The sequence below is a fragment of the Pongo abelii genome, chromosome 9 (assembly GCF_028885655.2).
Source record: "Pongo abelii isolate AG06213 chromosome 9, NHGRI_mPonAbe1-v2.0_pri, whole genome shotgun sequence".
Taxonomy (NCBI): domain Eukaryota; kingdom Metazoa; phylum Chordata; class Mammalia; order Primates; family Hominidae; genus Pongo; species Pongo abelii.
Window position 1 is genome coordinate 120094928 of NC_071994.2, and position 19816 is coordinate 120114743.

The following is a 19816-nucleotide window of genomic DNA, read 5'->3' on the forward strand; positions in this document are numbered from 1 at the left end:
GTATGGCCAGAGGGAAACAACAGTCAGTTTTGTGGTCAAAGGTCTGGCCTGGAACTCATAGGTTCTGTGATAGAAAATAGAAGGTGGCGATTGGGGTGGGGGAAAATGAAGACTTCTGATCCTGGGATGGAGACAACAAATTCTTAAGGAATGTGGGCCTTGAGATCCTGCACGTACCTGGTCAACAAATAAGGTCACCTACTGTGAAAATCAACTTCTCAGAGCAGCAGCACTCACCCAACCTTCTAATGAAAGAGGAATCATATGGATTACCTTCAAAGACCCCACTGCTCAACCGGAACACAGCCAGAATCTTACAGAAAGAAAGAAAAAGCTATTGATAAGGAATGCCTAAGACAGCATCGGGGTTAGAAGCTAACACCTACACTTGTGACCTGATGATCAGAAAGAGATGTTTATGGGCTGAGGTAAGCAGATAAAAGACTGCCAAGGCAGCAGCATTCCAGTAGCAGATGGAAAGGATCAGGGTTTCATGTCCAGGGCAGAGATGCCATTACACTGAACTTTGGATGAAATGATGTGCTACCTTGCCAGTGATTCATTTGGGACTGAAGCAGAACCACAGCTCAGGAAGCAGGTTAACAAGCGAGTTCAAATACAATGCAGACAGCGCGGGACCAGGAGGAATCTAATGACCGTGCAGAGGTATCCAGAGAGTTCTGGCAGCAGGTGAAAGCCTTTTACCCTCTCTTTGCTAATGATAGCTTTTGTTTCAGACTCTACCTGAGGCTTGACCCAGTCGTGAGCTAATGAAATGAGCATGAACATGTATTTGGTTCAGTAACACAAAAAACAAATGAATTTGGGGGGCCACAATCCAGGAACAGGGATCATGAAGGCTGTGTTCAGAAGCATTTCCTTGTAACTTGTCATTTCTGTTTCTACTTCAGGTTGAGTTAAAGCAAGCAAGTACTATTTTCTCCTAAAATTTGATTCCTACGCTTTCAACGTTTCCTGATAATGGACATGTTTCTGATCCCCTCAGAAAGCCGTGTTCTTCAAGCAGCAATACAGTCTTTCTGCACAAAAATAATTCTCTCCCATCAGAGAAAATCCCAGGTCCAGGTATTTCATGACTTTTTCAGAAGCTCAGGTTGTGAAGAGACTGATACCCAGGTCAGTCCAGCACAGTAACCTCAGAGGAATGGTTCTGATGCAGTTGCTCATTTGAGAAGCACTGATAAGTATCAATTGTGCTTGATTTTATTTTTATTTGCAATCACACTCAAATTCAGGATGGCCTCACATTAGGCTGATACTCCCACACTATACTCTTCAAAGAGGGACTTGGTTCCCCACCTGGATAAAATCTATCTTGTGTTAGTTTAAAAAAATTTTTTAGTTACACTTTTTAAAACATTTTTAACCTTAAATTACACATTTCCAGAAATGAAAAGGTTGATTAGACCACTCTTCTGTTTCCATGTTGAACTTCATCTCTTCTACCCCAGAAGGATAGCTATATATACTGTTCTTTAATCATTTCCTCCAGAAAATGAAAGGAATACAAGAACCCATCCAGGCCACCCGTATGCCATGTTTTATAGCCTTGGAAAGTTTCTCATGTCCCCTGAAGACTGGCTTTAATCTCTTTTGTTGCATATTTGTATAGTGATCCCATCAAGACATGCTGGGTTTGCACAAATGCCCCATCTTATGCAATTTGCCACTCATAAAACATCATTTTCTTCCAATTCAAATAGGCTTGGCCACAGGCAACCCTCAAAACACCAAAAAGGTTCACATGAAAACAGACAGCAGATAGATTTCCAGCAGGCAAGGCCTTGACAATGACTCTAGGCAGGGTGGATATCACACAGACAGAGCTGTGGTCCAGTGTGGACCTCCTTGAGTAACAAATGTCAACAGAATATAGGGTCTGTGATAAAGCCTGACTCTGGAAATGTGACGATCTTCATGTTCCCCTCATAAAAAGACCTCCTGAGGAACACCTAGAATTCAACAAGGATACCTAAAGGACTTCAGCTAAACAACAGACTCAGACAAGGGCTAAAACATTAAGTGTCAGGCTGTGGAGGAAGGGAAGAAGGAGACAAGGAGAAAAGAAGGAATAAAGGGTGTATTAGATACCAGTGTAGAGCTTGAAGTTATGAGAAATCACAGGAAACATATAGGGGAGGAGAAGGCAGCTCTCCAGTAATCACTCAAAGTGCTCTTTATTTATTTATTTATTGAGACGGAGTCTCACTCTGTCGCCCAGGCTGGAGTGCGGTGGCGTGATCTCGGCTTACTGCAACGTCCGCCTCCCGGGTTCAAGCAATTCTCCTGCCTCAGCCTCCTGAGTAGCTGGGACTACAGGCACTCACCACCATGCCTGGCTAATTTTTGTATTTTTAGTAGAGATGGGGTTTCACCGTATTGGCCAGGCTGGTCTTAAACTCCTGACCTTGTGATCCACCTGCCTCGGCCTCCCAAAGTGCTGGGATTACAGGCATGAGCCACCGCGCCCAGCCTCAAAGTGCTCTTTAGTGTGCACGAACACTGTTAAGTCCTGAGAGATTTTCATTAGAAAAAGCCTATCTTTCTGTGCCATCAGAGTTTTATTTGAGAATTGTCATTTTTGCTACTCCTAATAGACCATTTTTACCAAGTCATTCAGTCATTTATGAAAGCTTATCTTCCTTCTTTTAGGGTTCCAACGTGGCACTAATTATGTCTCACTCTGCTCAGAGTTCACTTGCCTCTGCTGATTATGTTGATGCCAAATGGGTAACCAGCCTCAATAAAAAAATGTGTGAAGCTTGCTGCAAGATTTCATAACACATATATAAACCTAATTTCCTTGGAATCTGATTGCTTTTCAACCTTCCCAAGGCTGCTTTTCAGTGTCTTCCCCAAAAGACAGAAATAAAATATGCTCTAGCAACTGGTGGTGGCTTTGAACGTGTGGGCCATAAGCTTGGGGATAGCTTCGGAGTGGCCAAGACTGAGATTTTTAGTCATCAAGATATTCACAGAAGATAATCATCTTCTTCAACTAGCAAAGTGTCATTCCGCAGCTGCTTCCAGGCTTACTTGGAGTCAATGAAGTTTTCTTGGTCAGGAAGGTTAAACTTGCTTTTATTTCTTCAAGAGAATGGATTATAACCATAACCGAACCTAGCAAAAGATTTTTGCCATCAGAATATTGAAAGAATGACCTCTTAAATACATCACTCAAGAGGATCTCTGCTCTACTATTCAAAAGGGGCTTTGTCTTCATTTCCAGGTTGGCGGTTCAATGGTAACACGATATGAAATGCTCATTCTTTTGAAGGTGATGGATTATTAAAGGTCAAGTCTATCGATACGGCTAGAAATCTTCGTTTCCAGGTGGCCTTCTGAGAGTTTCACTTTCTTGCAAGTCTCAAGTTCAATTTTATCTATGAATCAACATCTAGAATCATGGGAATCAAATGCAGACAATAAACAGGTCTGCAAGGTAACGGGAGAGAGGAATCTCGCATTGCTCCAGGGCGCAGTAAAAAACCTTTGCCCTGTGCATTGCTTACTGCAAGGAGCTGAGAAGATGTGAGTTCAGGATGACAGCTGGCTTCTATTTAAAGCCACGATGCTAGTCACCGTCGCTGTGAGACTAATCAGAAGGGTGCCTGTCCGATGAGCCTCAAGGAGCTCGCACAGCTCATGTGGCTACTCACCGATGCTGATCAGGTACCAGGTGAGGAGGCCAGACCCGGGAACGGAAAGGCTGCTGTCCTAGCTGCCGTTGTAGGTCCGGTGGGATCTCAGCTGTAGGGTTGGTCATGGCCAGTGTATGTCTTTTGGACCTATTTGCCAAGTACCTGCAACAAGCAGGAGCACATTTCATAGTAAAAAAGACAGACAGGAATATTCCTCCACAAGAAGCATTAGAAGTTAATCCAAAGCACTCAATGAAATAGTGCCAGAGCTCACGAAGGGCTTGATGGCAAACAGATCCCTGACTGGATGGAAGTGAAACATGTCTAACTGGCCAACAAAAGTTGGCTTGACAATGAAGTGGCTGAATTTTGAACCTAAGAATAGCCATTGAAGAGAAGAGAGAAAGTAGATCTAGCTCACAAAGATGAGATCACTTTTCCTTGCTTCATTCTACTCGGTAGAAGAATTTATTTTCTCCATGTTAATTTATTCATCTTTTCCCTCCAAATTTCCAAAATACAAGTCAGAGGAAATGAGCCCTAAGGACTATTCCTAGAGATGAACCTGGGGAGATATTCAGAAGGACTCTGTGCATGTCTCTTGATCTCACAGGCCCCAGGTTTGAGACTTTCTTCACTACAGGTCACAGAAAACTGATCCTTCCATTTGAGGATAAATGAATTCCAAAACCACCCTTTCCCTCTCGCTTGGTGACTATAACTCAATCATCAGAGAAGAAAAACTGATATTGTCCTTGGGGAACAAACATTCTGTAGAGGATGAAGAAATAAAGCCACATGAAATGTTTAGTTAGGGAGGAAAAAAGCAAGGCAAAAAATAAAAACAGAAGAGTCTCAAAAGACGAAGAGTTCCCAAACTGATGGCTTTTATTCGGAAGATCTTTCAGACCCAGCACTTAGTCAATACCATCAATAAGATATTGTCCCTCTTTGTCTGGTGGATGACTTCCTCCACCGCTGCTGCTCTTCTGGAGGCATGAATAAAAGAGGCACTATACCTTTTTTATTACATCAAAACTGATGGGCATTATACCCTTGAAATGTTGGTCTAAAGAAGAAAGAAGGTAGACCTGGAGGAAGGAAAGTCTAAGACAAAGAAGATAAAATACTGCTGTCTCTTTTAAGGTAGAAAGGCAGTAAATTTCCTGATTTCTCATTTCTTCATGACCCAGTAGGGCCCATTTGTAACCTTATATACCCTCTTATCAGCAAACTATAGAAACAACAGCATCAAGGAAAAAAAAAAGTTACCACAATTTTCCTTCTATTGGCCAAGCTGTAGAAGGAGCTGGCCCACCTGCCAACACCCCTGTTTGCCATGGTTTTCTTTCCACATAGGACCAGCTGCTTTCTGAATAGCAGCTCTCATAGAGAGCTACTGGGGATAGGATGAAAGTCCTAGCCAGCAACTGTCAGGTTCTTAAAAAATGGTCTCATTTCATTCTTAACTATCTTGCCCCTTTCAGCTAAAATCAGTTAACAGACTGTAGAGTAATTAGTGTTATGTGAACTTGCCAAAGAGTAAGCCATTAGCGTTTTAATAACCATTGGATAAAGACACCCAAAGTTCCCCCAAAAGCCCATGAAAACCATTTTATTTCAACTTCCCTCAAAGGAAAAAACATATAATCTTGAAGAACACCTGTATTTCTGGGAAAATACATGCTGGATTCTGGTGAAACCCCCTCCCCGGATAATAAGAAAATCAACTCCCACAAGGGGGCATGCATGGAGCTGAGGCCCAGGGCTAATGGAACTGAGGGAAATGAACAGTACAGCATGCCTGATGGTCACTGCCGTTCTCTGTGAGTTAGGCAGCTCTCAACAAGGTTCTGTAAACAATGGATATTTGCATCTGTCCCTGGCCCGAATCCCATATTCTCTTTTTCAATATCTCTTTGTTGGTACAAGGGGGTGGAAGAAGCACACAGCAAACAGTACAAGAGGTATTCATTCTCCTGGAAAGGAAGAGTCCATGCCAGAGGTCCATGGCCAGACTAGCTAGGATCACTGTCATCCCACATCTCCAATTCCTTTTCAGTAAACAGTTCTTGGCAGGTACGAGCAGGCTTTGTGCCTTGTGAATACTATCAGAGTTGCAATATGAAGGCAGGGGACAAGGAAGAAGGAGGGAGGAAAGAAAAAGTTCTTATGGTTATTGCTGTCACTTAGGGGACTTCCAATGGTGCTTACAGAAATGACATTTTCTGGGTAGTCTTCTGTTACTTCCATGTGGGGTGGAACATGCCATCTGGCTTGAGCAAAGAGACCACACAAATGTTGAAGCTGCACTGTACCACCTCCTTGGGCAGAGGTGACCTTTCGCTGGTTGCAGGGGGAGCCTGCCCAAGGACTTCTGCAAGCACTGCCAGATGTCACATTACCTCTGCACAGCTTCCTGATCTGGCTCCCCATCCGAGCTCTCCTCGTCCACAGGGGTAACTGCTGGCACTGCCTGAAGAGAGACAGGAAGGAAAAGCTCAAGGTGGCAGCTTATTCTGTAATGCCTCTTACTCTAGTAACTGGGCTTGGGGCAGGACTTTCTGTTAACTTTCTTATTTACAGAACTTTTCTAGACTCCTGGGTTATATAGGATTTTCATATACCTATTTTTCCATTTTTACCTTGCTTAAGTAATACTAATTAGAATTTCTTCCTCTTATTTATCTTCATTCATTCATTTATTAATCTAACAAATAGCCAAATGCTTACTGTTACAGGATAAAATGTGAATTTAGACATAGACCTTGCCCTCATTTTACAGTCTAGTAGAGGATAGAGACAAGTAAACAATTACAAAATAGCATGGATCAAGTCTTCTAATGGGGGTGCTTGGGAATTAAGGAAGGCATCCTGGAGGAGGTAGCACCTAGCAGGAACCTGAAGGATGCACAGGAGCTGGTCAGGCAAAGAAGGACAGGAGTTACAGGTTTCCAGGCTGAAGAAAAGAGAAGGCCTGTAGGTGTCTGAGGACCCGAAAATACAGTAGAAGATTGTTTACCTGAAATGTCTAGGACCTGACCTGTTGTTTCATATTAATGTGATTTCCAGAGTTTAAATGTCTTAACTCCAGGAAAGCATAGTGAATTATTGAAATTACATTTTAGTACATAAGATACAATTGTGTAGTATCAATTCACTGCTTTAAAATAGTTGTTACTCGCCAAAACATGTGAGTGAAATGAGAACCACCACAATGCTTGTATCACTGTGACCTTCCCATCTGCATCCTTGCTGGCTACCCATAGCCTGGGTGCCCACATCATCACCATGCCCCAGTCACTAGAACAAAAATCACACTTCAATTATTATAAAAGAGCATTTTACAAAATGGATAACTACAAAACAAAACAAAACAAAACCAAACAAAACCCTCCTGGAATAATTTTGTTTGAAAGCTCCCAGGGTTCCTGGATCCCTTGCCACAGTTCTACAAGGGTGGAGTGAACAGGGTGAGGCAGGAAGTAGCTGTAGATGAGGCAGGAGAGGAACGCTGTGGCCAGTGACAAACGGTCTTGAATAACACACTAAGAAGTTTGAGGAAGAACAGTGGTGAATCACTAAAGGATTTTAAGCAGGGGCATGATGTTATAAAGATTTATATTTGCAAAAGCCAGCTTACTCTAGCTGCAGTGTGAAAAGGGCTGGTGGCAGGGATCAGGGGACATGACTGGAAGCAAGGAAGTCAGTTAGGATGCCATGGTGTTCATCTATGCAATGGATGACGGTGACCTGAGTTAAGGAAAGGAAAGTGAAGAAGATGTTTCATTCACAGGCACTGGATAGCTGACTTGATATGGCGAATAAGAAAGGGAAGAGTTAAAGATAAAATTCACATCCCTAGCTTGTGTAACCTGGAGAATGACAGTGCCATTCACTGTCACCCAAGGGGAGCAGCAGGTTTCACAGAGTCATGGTAAGTTCATTTGGGACATGTTGAATTAAAGTTGTGAATACTTGTGGAATAACCAACTAAATCTATCCCGTAAGCAGTCATGTATACGTATGTGTAGAACTCAGAGGAGCATTCTGGGCTGGAGAATCAGACGGTAACTGAAATTACGGGAGTGGACAAACTCATCCAGAGAGAGTACATCAAAGGACATGGGAATAGGGCCTAGGATAAAACTCTGGGTTTTGCCAACCTCAAGGAACAAGCAGAAAGGAAATGTGAAAAGGAGAGGTGGGGGAAAACACAGAGAATGTGGTGCCACAGACACCAAGAACAGAAAATATTTCAAGGAAAAAAAGAAGTCAACAGTGATTAATACAGTTGGGACGTCCAGAAAGATAAAAGGTTAAAAATGTCCACTGGATTTATCAACAAGAACTTGTTAGTGACCTTGGCAAAAACAGTTAAAGTAGACACAGTAAGTCACCCCACGTCCCATAAAGCTGACCATGATCCTTCCAAACCTGTCTTGCCCAACTCTGAATGCCTCTGCCACCTAATTTTCCATGTTATTACTGTGGTACTTAATCACATATGACCTTGTACATTATTCAAATACTTCACATATGTTGATCCTGTCAGTGCTGCCGAGGCCTATGGTATATAATTCTTTCATTACTGAAAGCGTGGCTCATGGACCCATGCCCACAAACTGTTTTGTTACCAATTCATGATAAGGGAAGTACAGAAATCAACAAAAGGCTTTCAGAAACTTTTAGCAATTTAAAAAAATAAATAAAGAGACACTTCTAGCAATTTAACAGAGTAATTTTGTCTGTTGAACTCGATAAAAAATTTAGCCTTGTATTTTATATGTGTTTACATTTTCACTTTTCTAATGTTTCACTTTTACTATATTTTACAAGGGATTAGCCCATGATGGATTAAAAGAGGGAAAAGGGTCCTCAAAGCAGCACTGCCCTTAAAACATCTCCAAGGGTGATGGATATATTTACTACCCAATCTTATGGTACTATGAGATTGAATGAATAAATGAATGAATGACCTATGACAGGAAAATAACCAGAAATAAACAGAATCCAAGGGAGCAAACAAATCTCTGACTGTGACTATCATATGAAGGAGATGTGACTAACATAACTGACTAGGCTAAAGCTGTGGGAGCAAATCATCAAGTGATCCAGGTTATGCCAAAAATGTGAGGTGTGTTTATCAATGGAGAAAGCGTTAGTGAAAAGGCAATTTTTGAAGCCAGTCTAGAAACCAATTAATTCAAGGGCACTTTGGCCTTCTGGCAGGGAAAGGTTGCCTGGGAGAAGGCTCTGAGTTAGGCTGCTACCTGCCCCAACCTGGCAGGAGTGCAGCTGGACTTAACCAGAGTACCTGTGAGCACCCATTGAGGAAAAAGCTCTCCAGGAGAGGAGTTCAGTGTAGAAATAACTGGCTAAGTAAGTAAGTTCGCCAAAAACAAAGTGTGGAAAAGTCTACTGGCCTGAAGAAAATGGGCTGGAGCATCCTAAGTTTGGAGAAAAAGGAAATTCAGACATGTAGGTTGGCCCTGGGTTCCCAACCCCAGGCTCACAACCTTTTTATCAAAAGCCTCTGAGACAGTGAATTGGGCTCTGTGCTGCTACTCACTGGTGTCATGGTGACAAGCGGAGAGGGTCCCCGTGGGCGCTTCAGCAGCTGCTGGGCATGCAGTTGGATGTTGGCTCCTCCATCTGATGCCCTCCGGCCAAGGGGGCCCATTCCATTCAGCAGCTGTAGCGTGGGCGGCTGTAGGAGAGACTGCTCCTGCCAGGAACACAGTGGGGAGGACGGACCATGAGACGAGGGGAAGGCGGGGAGAAAGGGGCAAGCCACTCCTCTATGGAAATTAAGGGAGCCACGGGTCAAGACAGAGACTAGAGGACGCTTGCCTCTTACCCGAGCTGCTTTGCAAGATAAATCATCTTTCTCTATAAGGAAACCCTTAAGTCCTAGGGAAGGTGCCTCATAGCCTCTTAAAGGAAGCTCAAGTTTGTTTCTTCTGGAGCCAGCCCTCTCCCATGTCTAGGTACCTTGTACTCAAGTTGCCCGGTTGGTTGCAGATTTTGCATAGGCAACAGGTTGTGCATGAAGTTCACATTAGGGGCCACCTGCAGGAATGGAGCCTGTGGGTTGACTCCAGGAAAGCCAGGTAGGAGCTTCTGCAGATCTTCCATAACTTCCGTGCTGATAGAAAACAGAATGACAGAGAAGTTTAGTTAACATTCTTACTCAAAAGTGCTTATATCCCAAAATTGATGGCATTGCTATGTTCAGTACAACTTATTGTATTTTATTTATTTTCTTCCTGAATTTATGTTTCTCTTTAAGATCCTAAAGCAAAGCAAAAGCCTAAAGTGTGGAATTTAACTCTCTGCTCCTTTACTATTTGGGACGAAGGATTGCTAATCTTTATTGGCCATTCATGTAAAACCAACATCTCTGAGCCAAGAGGAAATAGTGGCACCAGTCCAGTTCAGGTTTTCAAATCCTGGAGGTGAACACCAAGTTTCTGGAGAACATGGGCCATCCACTAAGATAATGGCTGCCTGAAGTAGCAACTGATTCACCAGGGAAAGAATGCAATTACTCTTGTCAGTGCTGATAGGACAGATAAGTACTAGATGTACAGGGCTATCTTGCTACAATGGTAGGTTTTACAGCATACTTTAAAGTAAGACATCTTTCCACTAACAGAGCGACTCAGGGCTCCACCCCTTTAAAGCTACCTCAGTCTATGGAGCCAGAATGTCCCCCTATTGCCTATTTGATCATAGGCTAAGAACAAGAGACATAAAGCAAGCACATCAGCAGGCATGGGAGTCTTTTTTGGAAATTCACTGGGAGAAAAGAGATATTTATAAGAAAACCAGCTTTGCCCTGAGTTGACCTCTCAGGAGAATTCTTGCCACAACCTTCTCTTCCTACTCAGCAAAGAAAATATCCAGAAAAGAGGTAAGGCTATTTTAATGTTGAGAGTCTTCAACCGTGGAACAAAAATGGGGAAAGCTGGCCTTCAGTCCAGTGTGCAGTGTGCAGTGCAATGTGCAGTGTTCCAGTGTGCAGGCAGCAGGGAACATCATGAAAGACTATTTTGGGAAAACACTTTGGGAAACTGTTGTTTGGATTTTGGATCCTTATTCATTTAAATTTTAATTGTCTACATACCTAAATTACATCATATCATTTGTCCACTTGGCCACTGGATTAGACCTCCTCTGGGGATACAATGTAGTAGGAAATGTGTCATGGTAGACACTGAAAGTCAGGTGACAATTCTTTGCCTCAGTGTTAGTGAGGGCTGTTGGCCAGATACTCACCGTGGGTCAGCCACACCCACTGTGTGCCTCCTCATTGACAAATAGCGCACCAATGCTTCAGGGGAAGGCTCTTCACCCTCATCACTGTCCAAATTCAGTGTCCCATCCGGCTGAGGTGGAGGGAAACATCATCGAGTTAGAAATCAGAAGGAAAGGAAGCAAGGATATGGCAAAGAAAGTGGTTTCAGCTGACAACTCCCACAGGTTGCTACTTGCCTCCACAATTTGGTTCTCTGGGTTGATCAGCTGCACCTGGGGAACGCTGATGTTCATAGCAGTACCCGCCTGCTCCGCCTGGAAAGCAGTACATACATATACACGCATACCTTTAACACTAGGGAGAAATAATGAGTCTTTCCAAGTAGTCTTGATTGCTAAAGTCTATGTTTCCCTGATTACTAAAGTTTTTGGTTCATCAGCCCTTAGAAGTCACAACAAGGAAGCATCCTGTGGAGAGGATAGCATCGCCTCATGATTTGCTATTTCTTCAAAAAAACAAAAGGCACAACTATTGTTGCTCATCCCTCCTCTCTGTCAAAAAAAGGTTCAGATCTTTGACTGGCCTCTGACAAAGGAAGAGATGACAAATGGGAGGAGACAGAGGTAAGGAAGAGCAAGAAACTCTCTTGACTTAGGGTTAGTGAGCAACAGCTAACCTTTACCCCCCTGGTGTTACTTGTCCTGAACTAGGTCACTGGAGTTATTGCCCACCTGGATATTGACTGGTGCTTGAAAGGCCAGGGCTCGGGGCATGCTAGGAAGTGCTCCGAGACGCAGGGTTTTATGTCTCTTATGTCGATCACACAGCAGGCTGTAGATTGCACTATAGTGATCATAGGCATCTGATCTTAATGACTACCAAGAGAGAAGGGAAAAGAGTACAAAACCCTGGTGAAATGGCATGTTGATGACCAAAACCCTTTCAGTAATAACATTAGCCAAAGCACCTTCTTTCCTTCTTTCCAAGGCCCAGGGAGGGGCAGAGGAAGAAAAACAGGAGGAAAAAAAAGGCCCAAGTTCCCAAGAAGGCGAAAAATGGAAAAAGCAGGTTAGAGGAACTGCTACATCCCACTTTGTTCTCCACTCCTTCGGAGATACCTGCAGTGTCTGTTCTTTGTCCAGTCCCATGTCCTCCATGGCCAAGAGGACATCCTCATTCAGGGGGTCCACCTGTCTTTCTTCCTTTAGTTGTTGGCATTCAGCTATTAACTGTAACATAAAAAGGAGGAAGCTGTCAACCCCCCAATTAACCACATCAGTGTGGCACAGCATATATAATGACCAACCTGTTCCATGCCCTCTGGCTTGGGATGTTTTTGGCCTCAGACAAAGTCTAAGGAAGAGAGCCCTGAGTGATCAGCTGTAAACAGACAACAACTCACTGTTTCCTGAGCTCCCTGGCGTACCTGGGATGGCCACAGTGGTTTAAATAAAAGCATGCTATAGAAGCCACTGAATTGAGCACACTAAGACAAGAGGAAGGTGACATCCCCATGGTAGGTAAGCTGCAGAACTGTAGGCTGTGCTATCTCAAAAGCCAAAAACCGACGATAATTTGGGGACACATGGTAGAGAACCATGATCACTATTCTCCAGCAGTTTAACTGGTTTTACATTCCTTCTTGCTTGCTTCACGTGCTGCTTTAGCGTTACATAATAGTTTGTTCCCAGTGTCCGCCTTTCAGGTTATGGCCTGATTACAATCACATGCAAAGGAGGCTGCAGCAGCTTTCAGAGGAGTCCCCTGCAGCAGCGGTTCCCAGCTCACCCTGTCAAAGTTGGGATCGGCGTCCCCTAGCTTCATCCACTTGTGCTTGCAGATCTGCTCCATGGAGAGGCGCTTATTGGGGTCTAACACCAACATATGGCGGATCAAATGCTCACATTCTGCAATGGACAAACAGCCTGCCTTCAGTCTCTGGTGAGGGGAGGCACCAGGGGAGTAGAGGCACCAGGGGCAAAGCCAGCAGGGAGGCTCTCCAACTCCCTGCTTCTAATTTTGTCTCTCTTGCTCTTTGATCCTTACCTATTCTGTTGCTTATGCCACCAGAAGGGGCTAAGCAAAGGCAGAGAGAGGTGGAGAAAAAGAAACTCAAGTATGGTAGTCTGGTTATTGCCTTCACCAAAAGGCTGACCAGAAAAGGTCTGGGGATAATCCATGGATTTCATTTATTTCTATTATGTATATGGCCCCATTTAACACAAGTAATGAAGAGTAGAATGGCCTCTAAAGAGATTCAGTATCTTACAAGGTTCTCAAAATATTCAGTTCTATCCTCCTAAAGGTACCACCATGTGCATGCTAATGCTTTCGGCTTAGGTGTGCAATACCCTTCTTCAAAACTCAGGGAACTTGAATTTCTGATGGCACAAGGTGTGTGGGGAGAGAGCCACAGGCTACCTCTCTCCTGTGCCCTGGGATTCAGCTAGCCTTATTTGTCATTTTCTTCTCAATGTTATTTAAATAGTCATAGGTATTTAAAACTGGGCTGTGAGCTACAGATATTCAGATCAATAGAAATTTTTCTCTGGGAGCTCGTATTACAGATTATATTGCAGAAAGAACAATGGATTCAAAATCAAGAAACCTATATTCTGATTTCCAAACCACCCTCTAAGTTTTCTCATCTATAAAATGTGGGTACTGAGGGTGATGACAGTAATAGTTGTGATGAAGGCAGTGATGATGATACCAAAACAGCAGTATTGATGCACCTTCTGAGCATTTTACAATTATTATTTCCTCATTTAATCTACACAGCAATCCTAGGAGGAATGTACTATCATTGTTCCCATTTTAGGAAGAGCAAAAACTAGGCACAGGGAGGTAAAGAAACTTGTCCAAGGTCACATGGCTATTAAGTCAAACCAGACAGCCTGACTCTTCACCTGGTTCTCTTAACCACAATGCCACCCTGCCCCTGTGGTGTAGAGTTGTTGGGGGATCCGAATCCCCCAACACTAATTCAACATTGAACCATTAATTCAACATCTTTATCCAAGCCACCATTTCTGACTTACACCCTGCAAAAGTCTCCTACCCAGTCTTTCTGCTTCCATTCTTGCTCCATTACAATCTGTTTTCTATAGAGAGGCAAAAGGAATTTTTCCAAAGCATAAATTTGGGCATATCACCACTTTGCCTATAACTCTCCAATCTCTTCCCATAACCCTCAGAATGAAATCCAAAGTCCTAGGCCTACAAGGCTTCTACTTCTCTCTCTCTCTCTCTCTCTCTTTTTTTTTTTGAGACAAGAGTCTCGCTCTGTCACACAGGCTGTGGAGTGCAGTGGTGCGATCTCGGCTCACTGCAACCTCCGCCTCCTGGGTTCACGTGATTCTCCTGCCTCAGCTTCTCCAGCAGCTGGGATTACAGGCCTGTGCCACCACACCCGGCTAATTTTTGTATCTTTAGTAGAGGCGAGGTTTCACTATGTTGGCCAGGCTGGTCTCGAACTCCTGACCTCAAGTGATCTGCCTGCCTCAGCCTCCCAAAGTGCTGGGATTACAGGCGTGAGCCACCGCGCTTGGCCCCCTGCTTCCCTCTCTGACCTGGTTTCCTGCCACTATGCATATTTCTAGTTTTTGCACATGTTTAACACACTCTCAGCCAATGGCCTTTACATGTGTTTTTTTGTTTGTTTTTTCCTTTAGCTGAAATGGCCACTCCTCAGATCTTCATATGATTGGCTCCTTGTCATTCAGGTAAGAGTTTAAATGTCACTTCCTCAGAAAGCTCTTCTTTAACCATCTACTCTAAGATGGGCCTCCAGTCACTCTGTATTACATCACATTCATTTTCTTCACACAAATGATTTCTTTGGGAAACCATCTTGTTTATGTATTTACTTATTGTCTGACTCCTCCACTGCAATGCAAGGCCCGTGTCTTTCTTTCTGTTGTACCCAGTATCAACTCTCCAGTACCTAAAATGGTTATTATATCTAGCCACTTAGGAGCTGCATAAATATCTGCTGAATATGTAAATAAATATTTGTTGAGTATTTAATCAAATGAGATTATAATTGTGAAAATTTTTTTAAAATAAAATTTTCTATAGCTTTTTAAATTTTCTGCTTCTATTTAATCACAACCATCCTGAAAACAAAACTGGTCAGTGAAAATAACAACAACAGTAAGACATTATTACAAAAAACTACTTTTGATATACCAAGCACTGTGCTTACTAACTTTATTACATTTAACCTTCACAACAACCTTAATTTAGAGACTATAATTAGCTCCACTTATAAATGAAGAAGAAGAAACAAGATTTTGAAAGTTAACATATTCAACATGGCAAAGAAATGGTAAAGTTAGGACTTCTAAGCTGTGCTCTTGACTACCCTATTATACATCTCCACATGGATATAAATTGATCTACTTTTCTAGGGTGAATTCAACTCTTCAATTTCTATACCATTTGGCAAACACCATTCTATATTACTGTTGTGAAAAGAATACTACAAGTAACTAAGATAAATTACTCTTAATTTTTAATTTACTCTAACTTCAAAAGATAATACAACAAAGTTCCTATATCAAAGTGATTTCTTACATCAGGCATCAATTTGTTGTTGCTTTACAATTAAAACTATATTCAAATGCAGTGTATATCTCAAAGACTTCTACATTCCTATAGAATAAAGTAAATGCCATCTACAACATTACGCTTTATTAAAATTATGTTTCCAGAGTAGTAAGGCTACAGCCACAACTGTAGCAGCACCTGTATAGATTATAAATGTCATTGACACATATGTTTATGGTTTGCAGTCATTTAAGAGGACAAACGTGTTCTTAATTTAGGAAGTTGTTAAAGACCCCTGTGTAGGGAGAAGGCTAGGACCAAATTGTTGTTAAGGCCTCTAGATGGCACTCTCCTGTTTTCCTTTGGTCTCCACACACAATTTGGTGCATAAGATGACCACAGCTGAATGGTGTTCAGTTACAGGCTTGCTTTAAAACAGATTTTTTCCAAGGCAATTTCCTTAAAAGCAAACAACAACAACAACAACACACACACAAAAAAACAAACCAAAAACACTACCATAATAATTCCTAATTAGAAGATATATCTAGTTCAATTTCAGGATCTTGAAACCTCTATTCGGCCATCCTTAACCATTATTTGGCCTCAGATGCCTTGAAAATTCTCCAAAAAAAAAAAAAAAAAAAAATCTGCACAAGAATTTATACACAAAACCTTGCATGTAACTTTAGACTACTCAAGGATGTCCTATGAAGCTTGCATAGATCCCCCAGACCCCGGTGTCTACAGGCTCCAGATTAAGAACCAAAACAATTGTTGGTTACAGTGTCAAGGGCAAGAGCTTTTTAATCTTGACTATCCTACATAATATCGAACGTGCCAAGGAACAGAAATTTAACATTTTTCATATGTGGCGCAGATGGAAAATATGACAAAATGCAGAAAGCTAGAGTATCATCATCAACTCATATTTCCTAAGTGTCATGTAGTTCATGAAATTAAATTCAGATGAGATTTGAAGACATCATTCTACATAAAACATGGAAACAGGGTGAAAACGAGGGGAATAGATGCTCTCAAACCTAAGAACACAATCACCCACAGGACATTCAATTTACAAGCGTGGAAAGATGGAGCCCTCACGTTAAACAAAACATCAACTTTTCCAGATGCCAAGAAGTACTCTATTTATTGTCTAAAAGGGCCCTATTGGCCAGGCATGGTGGCTCACGTCTGTAATCCCAGCACTTTGGGAAGCTGAGGTGGGCAGATTGCTTGAGGCTAGGAGTTCCAGACCAGCCTGGCCAACACGGCAAAACCCTGTTTCTACTAAAAATACAAAAATTAGCCGGGTGTGGTGGTACACACCTGTAATCCCAGCTACTCAGGAGGCTGAGGTAGGATAATGGCGTGAACCTGGGAGGCAGAGCTTGCAGTGAGCCGAGATCGCACCACTGCACTCCAGCCTGGGCGACAGAGCAAGACCCCGTCTCTAAAAAATAAATAAATAAAATAAAATAAATAAATAAATAAAAAATAAAAGGGCCCCATTATTTGCTCCCACCCAAAAGGCAGGGCCTCTGATGCTAAATGAAACTGAACCACTCTGGGCAATGCAAGAATATGCTCCTCTGCTTGTGTGTGCCAGAGAAGCAGCTTCCCTTCAGAGCTGCTTTCATCTGCTCCATGCAAGACGCCAAGCAGTCTACGCAGTGAGAGTCACTGTGGGCCCATGAAACCTGATCTGCCAACAGAACGTTAACTAGAGGATGTTCAGCACAGGCCTTGCCCTGCTGCGCTGCCAGGCATTTGGATGACTTTGTGGGGAGAGAGTTGCTGTATGGGCAGGGTCCTAAAATGAGAATTAAGTTGACATTGCCAGTGTGAGTCCATATCTGTAAAAGCAACATTTTTTTTTCTTTTTTTTTGTCCTTGATAATAAACAAATTTCTCTAAGTGGTTACAACAAACCAAAACAATTCTTAGGAGATGAGTCTTCTCCATAAGCCGTGTGGATTTGACTGAAAATATTAATGTCCCTTTGGCATACTGAGAGAGCAAAAATGAGAGAAAGATACATAGAAAAGAGTAAAAAAATAGGGAAGAAGAGAATGAAAGACTAATAGAGCAATTCATTCAACAATATTATTTAATAATTACTAACATTTATTGACCATTTACATGATAGGCAAAGTGCTAAACCCTTTAATTTAAGCATCTACTTCACAAACCAACCCAATACTATTATCTCAATTTTATAGACAAAGGGAATTTAAAATCAGAGAAGTTGAGAAACTTGATCAGATAATAAGAGGCCAAAGCAGGATACAAATTCTGGTCAGTCTTACTCCAGGGAGCTCTTAACCTACATGGTACCTAAAATAAACACATTATTGGTATTCTGGGTTATGAAAACAAACCAAAACAATTCTCTCCTCTGACAGATCAAATGCCATGTCATCTTCACAGATTCCGTCATGACAGAATCACCCACAAGCTAGGTTAGTACAAAATGGGCCAGGCAAATAGATGGTGCAAAGACCAAGAACTAGCTGGAAAACAGCTTTAAGGGGAGATGGCAAGTTGGATGGATTAATGAGGCAGGGACATGAGAACACTAAATGGGGAGCGTTGTCATATTCATAATTTTGCTGGTGAGGATTAAATACACTGTGGTAGAGCAAACTTATTTATATACTCTGGTTGTTGCAAGGTGATGAAGACTATGATGGAAGGCTTGAAACAGAAGGCTTCCCCAATCAAGGATCAAAGATAAGAGGAGATAGGTAAAAATTTAGGAAACCAGATCATCAGACTCTTCAGGCTGATCCTAAGAAGGAGGGAAAGCCATTTGTCCCTGAAACCCTGCATGTGACACCAAAGAACAGAACATGGCAAAACAATCCTTTCCAGCTCTGTGGGAGCAATGGCATAGACGAAACTGAGTCATGGATTCTTTCTGACCACGTAAAGCTGCTTTGAGCTGGTGGAAACAGAAGACATCTGTGTACCAGAAGGCAAGCAAGCAAGAAAGTGCATGCTTCTTACAGGTGCTCAGAAGAAGGGGATGATCTAGTTTCTTATGTACTTGGTCCAGTCAATGGTAGGTGTGTTCAAAGGTAATTCCAAAGCACTCAGCCCAAGAGTTCTATATTTTCAATAATTTAAACAAACTTCTTAAAAATGTTTACTTCTTAGTAATGAATTGCTTCTGGCACAATTCTGACTTCAAAGAGGGTTCTATTTTTTTCTAAATTTCAAAATCTAAAAAGGAAACAAAAATAAATTGGTGATTAAATCTCTGAAACATGTTTCTACGGAAAATGAATTACTTGACAAAAACCTTTTAAAAGTTAAATGACATTAAAGTCTTAAAGTTTTCAGAACAAGGATGCTATGCGATACACTGCTTGATGCTGTTATCCACTCACTTTGTCCAGCTCGGGTACCAGCCCTGGGGGAGAAGTGATGCTATTATAGCAAACAGAACAAGACCAATGGATGGCCTGCAACAGCAATCTCAGGATGGAGCCACATGGCTCTGATAAGAGTCTATCCCTGTATTTTAGATGTTCTGGATTTAACAAATGTTTGTCTGAGAGCACCTCTTTAATGCTGCCTGCCTTTTCCTAAAAGACAAACTGCACACAAAACATGCTGTTTTTCCTCATGAAAAGAAAATAAAGTCTGTTATAATGTCCTGATCTTGTTATAACATGGACAGAACAGTGTGACTATCTTGCAGTGCTGTGATCCCTGCAGAAATAATTAAAAAGTAAATCAATAAGAAACCAGGGGTGTTTTCTGCCAAGATACCTTCTTTTGATAAGAAGCCAGCCAGAGTTAGGAATCTTCACTCTGCTTGTGGACTAAGCCCTAAAAATGATGTTTTACTAATATGCTCAAGAAACACCGTCAATGTCAACTGCCAGCTAAGGTCAAACCTGTTTATTTAACATAGTCACTATTAAAAATGTAAACAAAGAGACAAATGGTCCTCAAAATAAGACATTTGGGCCTGGCATGGTGGCTTACGCCTATAATCCCAGCACTCTGGGAGCCCGAGGCAGGCAGATCACTTGAGGCCAGGAGTTCAAGACCAGCCTGGCCAACATGGTAAAACACAGTCTCTACTAAAAATACAAAAATTAGCCAGGTATGGTGGCATGTGCCTGTAATCCCAGCTACTCAGGAGGCTGAGGCAGGAGAATCACTTGAACCTGGGAGGCAGAGGTTGCAGTGAGCCGAGATTGTGCCACTGCATTCCAGCCTGGGTGACAGAGTGAGACTGTCTCAAAAAAAAAAAAAGACATTTGTATATATAAATAACATACACTAAATGTGCTAACCTACAGATACATTCAGAGATTGTATAAATGTT

At 42.2% G+C, this 19816-nt stretch overlaps 1 protein-coding gene across 8 annotated transcripts in view; it reads right to left on the bottom strand.

Annotated features, from left to right (window-relative positions):
- Nucleotides 1-19816, bottom strand: part of SIK3 (SIK family kinase 3) — a 254200-nt gene that overhangs the window by 20821 nt on the left and 213563 nt on the right. For 3 of the 8 annotated variants that reach the window (XM_054525133.2, XM_054525134.1, XM_009247095.3), the window contains exons 7-15: nt 12712-12830; nt 12042-12152; nt 11655-11798; nt 11160-11237; nt 10944-11053; nt 9657-9810; nt 9235-9390; nt 6068-6138; nt 3681-3824 (exon numbers count right to left, since the gene is read on the bottom strand). In XM_054525133.2, the coding sequence (XP_054381108.1) occupies nt 3681-3824; nt 6068-6138; nt 9235-9390; nt 9657-9810; nt 10944-11053; nt 11160-11237; nt 11655-11798; nt 12042-12152; nt 12712-12830 (1087 nt within the window). The remainder of the gene's footprint in view (nt 1-3680; nt 3825-6067; nt 6139-9234; nt 9391-9656; nt 9811-10943; nt 11054-11159; nt 11238-11654; nt 11799-12041; nt 12153-12711; nt 12831-19816) is intronic. The other 5 variants (XM_054525136.2, XM_009247098.3, XM_003777892.4 and 2 more) reach the window with 2 other exon arrangements.